This window comes from Limulus polyphemus, unplaced genomic scaffold (genome assembly GCF_000517525.1).
Source record: "Limulus polyphemus unplaced genomic scaffold, Limulus_polyphemus-2.1.2 Scaffold2917, whole genome shotgun sequence".
In the NCBI taxonomy this organism is placed as follows: Eukaryota; Metazoa; Arthropoda; class Merostomata; order Xiphosura; family Limulidae; genus Limulus; species Limulus polyphemus.
This window is the reverse complement of record NW_013668527.1, coordinates 17386-28321: the sequence shown is the minus strand read 5'-3', so window position 1 is coordinate 28321 and position 10936 is coordinate 17386. Positions and strand designations below refer to the sequence as shown.

The 10936-nt window shown below is 31.2% G+C and overlaps 2 protein-coding genes across 4 annotated transcripts in view; one reads left to right on the top strand and one right to left on the bottom strand.

The window, feature by feature from the left end:
• The window catches only part of LOC106468214 (protein phosphatase inhibitor 2-like), a 12395-nt gene extending 10194 nt beyond the window's left edge, over positions 1-2201 (bottom strand). For 2 of the 3 annotated variants that reach the window (XM_022396549.1, XM_022396550.1), the window contains exon 1: positions 2110-2199. In XM_022396549.1, the coding sequence (XP_022252257.1) occupies positions 2110-2192 (83 nt within the window). In that variant the 5' untranslated portion in view covers positions 2193-2199. Of the gene's footprint in view, positions 1-2109 lie in introns of all 3 variants that reach the window. The other variant, XM_013928628.2, reaches the window with a different exon arrangement.
• A 95-nt stretch (positions 2202-2296) lies between these two features.
• Positions 2297-10936, top strand: part of LOC106468210 (deubiquitinating protein VCIP135-like) — a gene marked incomplete at its 3' end in the record, with an annotated part of 24806 nt that continues 16166 nt past the window's right edge. Inside the window, exons 1-3 of the mRNA XM_013928623.2 lie at positions 2297-2517; positions 6427-7237; positions 8468-8663. Of these exons, the coding sequence (XP_013784077.1) occupies positions 6587-7237; positions 8468-8663 (847 nt within the window). The remainder of the gene's footprint in view (positions 2518-6426; positions 7238-8467; positions 8664-10936) is intronic.

Sequence of the window (10936 nt, the reverse complement as noted above, 5' to 3'; positions counted from 1 at the left end):
GGAAGCATAGATAAGACTATAACTTGCTTGTCATGACCTACTACAAACAAGAGAGGTTTGAATGTCTGATAGTTGACCTCCTTTAACTCAATAAGCATGAAGTTTAATTTTTTTTATCAACCTTGGAGTTGTGAAACTATAGACTATAATTCAGAATTGAAGTGTATCTTCATGAAATCTGGCAAGCTTTTAGCAAACATCACGTCTGTTGTACACAAAACATCAGATTTTTTTTAATAAAGCATTTCTACTAAAGATTTATCATTGCTCTCCAAAGCCTTTATGGAGTCAGTCTAAGCGAATGATTTTCATGTAAAGAATGCTTCTTTTCATCTTACAGTTTCATATTTCACTTACATAACCTTTAGAATCTCCTAAATGAATATTCACAGTTTTTCCAGTAAAACTTTATACTTTTACTTTCTCCACCCTAACACTAACTGTTATGAAATCATCAGTGGACAGTGAAAAGTTGAAAAATATGAAATAAAGTGAATAATACCATGTCTTCTATGTACTGACTATAGTTTTGATCAGAAAGGTCCAAGTTAGATATCTTAACAGTTTCAACTGTTAACCTTTTTCACATCTCTGTTAATGTTATGGTCCTATTGCTGTACTTTGCACCCCTAGAGCAGTAACCATGTGTCAAAAGCAATACATGACATTGTTTTCTGTAAAGCATGTGATGTGGTACCATATTTCATACCAGCACTCAAGCTTTTTTAATCATTTGTCTTTATCTTGTATTTAAGAATTTGTTCACATGCATCAAAAAAGTCCAAATACATATAAATCCAGTATAATTGCTTGATCTGTCTACACATTATAAAGTATATCAAAAAGCTTTTATTTGTGAATCTACAATCTTTTTGTCACAAACTAGATTCCAGGCTTTGAGCTATATTTCTCTGCAAAAAACAAGTACATCTTATAAGTAATAAACTGATTAACAAATGAAGTTTTTCTATACATTACTCTCTGTCAGAGCCTCATTTACATTTTATTCTAATTTCAGCCAATTCCTTGGTCACTTGCCTACTGTCTACTGACCTAATAAGCACAAAAAACTTGAATATCCGATATTTGACCTTCTTTAACCCTATACGAACCTGATATTGATAGTTAAAGGTCTCTCTTCCAAAATGACTCAAGTTATTAGGTTTCTTTAATTTTTACTTGTATACTTATTTACCACAAATCCAAGTATCATGAATAAAATAATTCATTAAATATATCTACTTTCAAAATACTGATTAAAACTTATAAAAACAAAAGCAGAGCAAATCCACAATACCTGGTGGAACCAAAAAACAACAATCAATCAATCAATCAAACTATAAGTCAAATTAAAATATTTTAAAGATATATATATATATATTTTCATGATGTTAGAAAACATGTAGATTCAAGAAGTCTTGATAGAAATGAAGAAAAACCCTATAACTTGAATACTTTTGAAAGGTGAACCTTTCTTCTGATTCCCAGTTTGCCCAATATATATATATACAAGTTTCAAGCACATTTATTTTGAAGTAACAATATTATCGTTGCTTTAAAAGAAGGCTTGTTTCACTACTAAGGTATTAAACAACTAAATTTTTAAAAGTAATTTTTGCTTACCAATAGCCTAATTCATATTATAGAAAAGTTCTGTTTTAATAGTTTCATAAGCCTATCATTTTAAATTTTGTTGTAACAGTTGTGTCAAACTGTAAAACTCGTTAACTCATATATATATTTTAATATAACTATAAGTTATAATTGGCCAAAACAAAAAATCGTACAGCCTTACATCCATTTCTCATATCTGACCTAATATTCAAACGGACACTCGGATAAACTTATAAACTATAAGTTTGAACTTTTACTAAATAAAAACCCTTTCAAAATTATGTTTTACTTTTAGGTCTATTAGTATTTTAACTACAAACTACTATTCTAATTACAGACACTGTGAATCTAGCTAATTTAGCACTGGTAGTGAAACTTGGTATTTAAATTTTATATCACAAATACTCATCAATATTTGTAAAGTAATCAGTATTGTAAATTATGAAAAATACGGTTCAACGTAATGATGCCATGTAAAATATATGTTCTACGTACTGTTTTTGACTTTCAGGATGCTCAAAACTTATAGAAGTTTTTAAAATACTCTTCGCAGGCTTCTTCGACAAGTATTCCGCCATCGTTAATTTTTGATGTATTCGTAACCCCATCTCGTGGTGAAATATCATGAATTGTAATAGATGGCGCTATTGGCGCTGTTGTCATGAGTTTGCAGCAGTGTTTGCAACGTATCGTAAGTGTACTGTATAACTGTTAGATGGTAGAGAATATTATCGAAGATTTAGTTTAAACTTTCTCGTAACGTTATAGTCAAAGTACTAATTAGTGAAGTCGTGGTCAAAAGTAATATATATATATATATTACTATCATTATAGTTAATAACAGCGACTAAATCAAAACCGTCAAGATCATGATGATACTGTGATAGTGATACTGATAACGGAGTAAGAATATTCTGTGATAGATTGATTAACTTAATCATTAAGTCTGTGCCTAAAAGCTGCAGTTATGTTAATTATCTGTATTAATAATTATTATTGTATTATACGTTTATATGAGGTATAATACTTATAAAAGTCATTCCTTATTCAAACATTAGAATTTAGAAACGAATAGTTAAAAAACAATATTATGAATAGGCCTACAATTACTGAATTAGTACTAGTTACATAAGTTGCAGTTGTAAAATTCAGCTATAACTAAGTATAAGTATAACTTGTAAAACAACGTTATATTTTCGGGGAGAATTTATCAGTATTTTTATTTGTAGAAGTCAGATAAAACTAAATGAAACATTGTCATTAGTAATTTTTTTTATTACACTTCATTGGGTAGTTAATAATAATAAAACTTCACTGCAGTTTGAGTAGAGCCCAGAAGTAGAAGAATTAAGACAGCACTTGGTGCTGTTTATCCAACGATTATTTCAGTTTGTTTTGAATAATCAATTCTTGAAATTTCATGTTTTAAGTATCTTATGATCAGACAGACGTACATAGAAGTTAGAACTAAAGACTAACAATAGATTATGGTATATATATATATATACTTTACAATTACAGTCTAACATTTAGGTTATTTATAATTTGTCAGTTCCATTGATTTTGAATAAGAGTATATGCTATACACTTACATTATTGACACTACTTGTGTTCAACAATAATACTTAATTCACACTGAAATAGAGAATGTTCTTCCACCATTAATTACCATACTGAAATATAATACACTGCTACAAATTGTTATTAGTTTCACATTGTTTTTCATTTAAATATTTCACAAATTGATTAGTTTAATATTATATATCTAATCTGCTAACACCGGGTATGTCATACACATTCAAAGAATTAGTTTCAAGTATCTCATTAGATCCATACTTTGGTAACTTCCAACATCTCTAAACATGGATTTCAGTATCTTGTATTTATTACCCTAATATCATGGTGTCTACTTCAAACTATTGTTAAGCCCAAATAAAAAATGTTGTGTCTAATACTTCCAGTGAAATACATCCAAGTTGTTAAGCTGTATTTAGCTCACATTTCGTAAACTAGATATTATTTTGATTTTATTTGTCATAAGACATGAGTATTAGGCCTATTACATTTTCAAACACTACATTCATATGGCTTATATAAATAGCACTGTTGTGTTTGTTGTATCCCAGCTAGCCTGAAGAGCTATGGATTGAGAGAAACATGTCATTGGCAATGGATATGACAGATATAGTGTGGTTAGAATACTATTATTCACCCTTCTAAATCTTGAACTTTAAATATTTGCCCCACCCTCTAGCTCAGCTTTGTTCTCCCTTCACATAAGTAATTTTTGCAAGTGATAACAGCAAAAAAAAAATTCTTTACCTGTTTTGAATACATTTTTTTTAAATGAAAGAAATGCTTATAAGGAGTGGGTAAATGGAAGAGCAAAAAAAAAAACTTTTAGAGCAAAGTTGAAGTTTTGTTAGGCTGTGTTTGTTTCCAACTCTTCTGTTTCTTCCATCATTATTTTTGTGCTCTCCCGCCAAAAGGCCACACTCCCACAGCCACCAGTATCTGCCCACCCTTCCGGAGGGTGTGCCTCACAGTTAGGAAAACACTGCCCTAAGGGATAAGATTAATGATGTAGTGTTTAAAAGTGTAATAGGTGTAATACTAATGCCTCATGCCATGTATTGTGATTATTCCTCACCAGCTTGTAAAAGGAGTGCACACCATAACAGTAGGTGTTATTCTAGCAGTTTTTGTTTGCATTCTTTCCTGTATGTTAATATCAGCCTTTTAACTAAGTAAAAAAACAAATTTAAAGCAGGGTTTTATTCACAATCATGCATAAATGTTTATCTATCCACAATTCTTATATTTCTCTCATACAAGAAATTGTTTTCCTAGTTTCTTTACCCAAAATATAGCAGTTTACACTTCTTAAAATTTTAGCACGTATTTGAAGCACTTGTTCACTCATCAAAGCTTTTCATGTTCTTTTGATCTAAAGAAACAATTAGCGTATCTAGGTAATTTGCTGCCCAACTAGGTAGCTAATTAATTGGCATAAATAATAGGTAGTAGAGACTTTAAAACAGACCTTGAGGACTAGTAAATTCATAGTTACATTCCACATTTAAGTCATCGGGTGTAGGTAGTTATGTTGGTCCTGTCATAATGTGTCTAACTGATAGTTATGTGCCGTAACTACAATTTTCCTTTCTGTAATGAAAGCTTCTGTCTTACCCATATAGTTTTTAAATAAGTAAGCTATAAGTTATGGAACATCAAGGGACTTTTTGGCCTTTATTGAATGTCCCCACTTCCAGCTTCTGGGTAAAAATGTTTGAAACATTTCTTGCCCTGTATAAACTTTAGCTTGTGCCTACAACCTCATCACATGAAATATGAATAAAAACCCTATAACCCAAGCCCTTTTGAAAGGTGGACCTTTCTTCTTCAGGGGCAAACTGGGAGTGGTATACAAGCAAATAGTAAATCTAGTGTTTCTTGCTCTTGCCAACATAGAAACTTTTGTGTCAATCCAGCTGTTATAACTAATCCTAAGATTTGAGAACAGAGTAAACGTAAACTTATGCATGTGACTGTATAAAATCCTTTCTAAAGCCAGTCATTCATTTCTGAGCATGAGAATCCTGCTGCTTAAAACTTTTTCCCACATAACATCAAACAAGCACCTACGTTGCATCACTCATCCTTTGCTGCAAGGTCTAGCCGGTGAAATCGTTCGTCTTCATAAACGAAAGGTAACTGGTGTGTCCTGGTTCAACAACAACATTTGAAAAGACTTTGACGATTTTTTTTTTTATGTACGAAATATAATCTTTATTTTCATCCACCAAACTATTCATTTTGTATTTATTTACAAAGAAAAGATAAGATGTATTTATATTTCTGGGTTCGAATGTGAGGAGATGACCTTGATGGGTTTAAGTAATCTTCACATTTTACTTGAAAGGGTCCATTTGACCCGTTTTAGCTATCCCACACTGTAAACTGCACATTGAAACCTCTCTTTCTTGATCTCTGAAATACTCACCTAGTATCCTTTTGCACTTTACAAATGTTGCAGCTTCTACCACACCCAAGAGCAGATTATTTCATAAGTTGACCACCTCGTTATAAAAGTACCCCTGCCTGAACTGGAAACAGTCTAAATGATCTTCTAATAACCTTTAAAACGTCAATCGTGTTCCCCAAAAAACTTGCAAAAGTATGTCAAATAGATATCCAAACTTCAAATTATAATAATAGCTCTTGTCTGTTGGTTCTCCAACAATTTGAGATTTAATGTGATGCTACTATCAGTTATCTTATTCATACTTGCCTCAGAGGCCATAGTACTACTAATGCTACAAAAAGTCATCCATGCAGAACTTAAAAAACAATCAGTAAAATTAGGCCTAATATTTTAATATTTTTCACTGTTAGGCCTTACATGTTCTCTTGGTCAGAGCCATAAGTCTTGCAGAACACATCGAGTCATTATCTTTAGATTGTTTTCGTCTGCCTGTCATTATTGTACCTTTTTGATTTCCTGTCATTCACAAATAAACTTTGTTAGCAATGTGAATAATCTAACCAAAAACCATGCTACTAAAGTGGATTTTTCAAGTTGTGTAAATAATTAAGTCTGAGAAGTATAATTAAAGTAAAAATGATTATAAAAGTTTTGAATGGTGGAATGTAAGGTAAATTGGGAAAAATCCCTTTCCTTTTTTTGTAGAATTATCAACAGGTATTTTATAAAGTAGTTCCCTGATATATTATTATGTATAATGCAATTATAGTAGTATGGAAAAAATTCACTGTTTGATTAATCTGGCCACAATTACTATCTATTCACAGAATTCAAGCAACTGAGAAGTTCTATTTCATACTGAACTGTAAATAGCACATTGTGTTAATTGAGAAGTCAAACTATTTCATACTGAACTGTAAATAGCATGTTGTGTTAACTGAGAAGTTGCACTATTTTTAAATGGACTGCAAATAACAAGTAATCAAGATGACCACTGAAGGGAAAATCAAAGTTCTGTGTGGAAGCTGTCCAGATGGGCAGTGTCAGGCCAAACTGTTCTTTCCATCCTATGATACAAGTATCGAATGCACAAGCTGTGGTCAGCGTCACGAACGCAGATTCTTGAAGAATGTCCAAGAAGTTTCTAACCCGGGTGTTGCCTTACACAATATGATTAAGAACATACTAGTCAGCAACGTGATGCCGAAACGAGGGGCTGAAATGGTAAAAGTATTAGGGTTATCTAACTATCACTGCAAACTGCTGTCACCACTTCTCACGTATTATGGGATGGAGAAAAAGTCAGGAAAAGCGGTGCTTCTACGGGAAATGAACCAAGGGGACATGTTTGACTGCAGTCTGTTGGGAGACAGGGCCTTTCTGCTCGATCCTGAACACATATCAGTGGTGGGGTATGGACGAGATGTTTCAGGAAGCATGAGTTATCTCTCTGGAACTTTAGAACAAATAAAAATGTACAACGATGGAGAAGAAAGACTAATTCCCATTCATGCTGACGGGGACGGCCACTGTCTGGTGCATGCTGTGTCTCGTGCCCTGGTTGGACGAGAACTCTTTTGGCATCCTTTGAGATGCAACTTAAAAACTCACTTTGAACAAAATTTAGATGAATACAAGGTAATTCAATCATAGAGTGACTATTGAGTACTAACTGTATTCTTTATTACTGAGCTCCTTAAACATACTTGTTTAAAACTGTCAAATGTTAGTGTAGGAAACATTTTCATTAGCTTATGTTTTATAATAAATGTACAACTTATAAAGGTTGTGCTTGGACTATTGTGTACATTTATTTTTCATTCTAATGTTATTGATACCTGATTTAAAAATTGACTATTAAACAAGTAGTTTATTAACATCTTATTAAAATGGAAACAAGATCTGTTCATGAGTTTTAAAACATGCCTACGATTTTAGTGTTGATTTGGAAAAAGCTGGTGCTTGAAAACCCTAGTGACAAAATTCACAATAATATTAAATCTAATGCTTTAAATATGATCAGATCAAAGTGTATACCTTAGTGTGGCACAGTGTTTCCAAGATCAACCTACCCAACAATGACGATTAAATCTAATGCTTTAAATATGATCAGATCAAAGTGTATACCTTAGTGTGGCACAGTGTTTCCAAGATCAACCTACCCAACAATGACCGATTAAATCTAATGCTTTAAATATGATCAGATCAAAGTGTATACCTTAGTGTGGCACAGTGTTTCCAAGATCAACCTACCCAACAATGACGATTAAATCTAATGCTTTAAATATGATCAGATCAAGGTGTATAGTATAATGTTTCCAAGATCAACCTACCTATAGAAGTGGGTTGATGTAAAATGTTGATCTGAGCTTTTTAACATTAGTTAAAAATGTAAAAACTCCCCTAAGGAAGTGATTATTAAATAAACTAACCATACAGTATAATTATTCTTCATTTAATTACAAATAAGAAGTATACATTCCTTATCATTAGATTTAACAGGACTTAAAAAAATAATCCAAATATATATGTTTATCATTTCATATCTCTGTTAAAAATTTCAAGAAGAAAGATGTTATAAAAGCAAACGTACACCTTCTCGTCAATATATTTTTAAACAAGTTCTGAGAAGGTGCATTATTTGTGTTGTAGAAAGTCCAAGTGTACCACAGTATAAACATAATAATTCATTTAGACAGAAGGAATTCAATCAGTATGAATGACAAATGGTTAGGAAATACTGTATCTTCACATTTTACATTAATATTACTGCACAACCATTGGTTTGTTAATTTTTAAACTTGAAAGTTTTGCGACTTACTTATAATGTGAATATTCCAATAATAACATTGATGTTTTGTACTTTAGAAACTCTTTCGAGACTTCATTGCTGATCAAGAGTGGAAAGCTATAATAGATGAATGTGATCCCGACTTCATCCCACCTGAAAATGAGCTTTTAGGGTTGAGAAACATACACATTTTTGGGCTAGCAAATGTTTTAAAACGGCCCATCGTCCTTTTGGACTCTCTTGCCGGAATGCAAAGCCTTGGAGACTATGCGGGTACGCTGTTTTCTCTGAGATTTATTTCATAGTTCATCAAAATATTTATAAATACTATTTTGTGGCTTATTTTGTATAAAACATATCATCAGTTAAAGTTCTCTGTTAACTAGTCCAACTATTCAGTTGAACTTCTGGGCTAAAGAAGAATCCCCAGTGACTCAGGTGCAAGATTAGTCATTAAAAGGGGGTGTGAAAACCAAAAGTTTGTTTTATTTCTAATATTGTAATTACTAATTTTTTGTTACATGTATACTTACTTGTAAAATTAATCAATGTTGGGCACTGAAAGTTAAAAGCTTGGCTTTTGAAAATTCCTTTCACTAAACTTTGATATTTCAAAATGAAAGTTTATCTCTTGCAATATCGTATTATTTATCTTTTTCTCTGTGTTACCAGTCAATATTGGTTGTAAAGATAAGTAGACAAAAATAATACAACAGTATATTTTATCAGAAAACCACACATACCTATGTCATCAGAAGCGTGAAGAAATATTTCAAAATAAATAAAAAACATACAATATTAAAAAACACTTTCATAATCTTCGTGTTTCAATTGGCACCAGCCAGGTATTATCAGGATAAAACAATATCTCTCATCCTGCCATTATTATTATTTTTTAAACCAGAACATGTAATATGTTTAACATACTGCAAAGCAGTGGAATCAGTACCAACATAAAGAATATGCACAGGTCTTCCATTAATTATACTCAACCAAGGACATGGAGAGATAAAAAAAAATCTCCAAACACTATTTAAACTTGGTCCATTATCATTATTCATAACACCCTATTTTTTATTTCAACAGATTCATGGATAACACATTGCCCACAAAATGTTTGAGTCGTTCCCATTAAATTGAATGCTCTCTATTAGAAATACATAAAGTAATTTTTCTTTCTTCTTTAACGACCGTGGATAACGAATATTTTGTTTGTTCAATGAAAAAAAAAATTTCTAACATATATTGCATGGGATTTCATAAATATCTCGACTTTTATTTTTATATAAAGCATATTGCCATTATACAGAAAATAACTTATTTTTTAACTGGTTTGGAAGTAACACTAAAATTATGTTTTTTTAAAGTTTAGATAGTTTGCCACTAATTTTTGGATAACACCGTAATATGCCAGTTTTCACCTTTTCTGTGATATGTTTTGGGTTTTCAAATTAGTTTCTGAATTTCTTTAAATTACTCTTATACAAGCTATTTATCAAACATAATTTAAGCTCTCTGTTTAAAACAATATTTTCTAAATATATTAACTCTTTATCTACTCCTCGTCTTAAGCAGAACAAGTATTTACATCCCCCCCAATATCATAGTTTTAAAAACACACATTTTATTTGAGTGATGGTAATTTCATTGAGAATAAGGAGAAAAGTTAATAATTTATGGTTTTCAAAAGACTTTAATTTTTATTTCATCTAAGTTTGTGCATGTTTATTCAAAAATACAATAAAAGAAGTTTTTACTGGGGTAAGTTCTGATTTTAATGATCAGAACAATTCGTGTTGGTTAGGTTAAAACATTGTTTTCAATAAAATCAGAACTTGTCTTCTGTAAAAGTTGCTCTTGTATTTTTGAATTAGATATTTGGTTCCTCGTTAAACATTAATTTGTGTTTGTTAAAAAGGAAAGTAAATTATTTTGTTTTTCTTCGTATGGAAATTGAATTACATGATCACTATTATGAATACGAACACGTGTGTCACGAACGTAACATCAACACGTGTGTCACGAATGTAACATCAACACGTGTGTCATGAACGTAACATCAACACGTGTCACGAACGTAACATCAAAATGTGTGTCATGAATGTAACATCATTGCACAGTGAGGAAAACAGGAGCATTCACAAACATCTTTTTTTGTAAAAAAATCAATAACAATAGCACAAATAAGGGGGATAGTTGTTCCTCATACTTAATCCGCACATTTCGTCTTTGAATTTGAAAATAAGCACTAATCATACATAATTTTACTGACTTTCATTAATGTCATTTTAAGGAACATTTTGATCTATCATTTGTTTTCCATAACTTAAATAAATATTTAATATCAAACAAAAACCATATTATCATTATATAAATTTTTATATTTTAATTTAAAAACAAATTATTAACTGTTTATTTGTTAGATCTAGTAAGATAAGCTAAACAGTTTGATAAATATTTAGATAAGTTATAGATTGGGCTTCCAATAAAGAGACCATAAGATATAAAAACAATTTAGGCAAAGCCTACAATTTAGGAGAATAAAA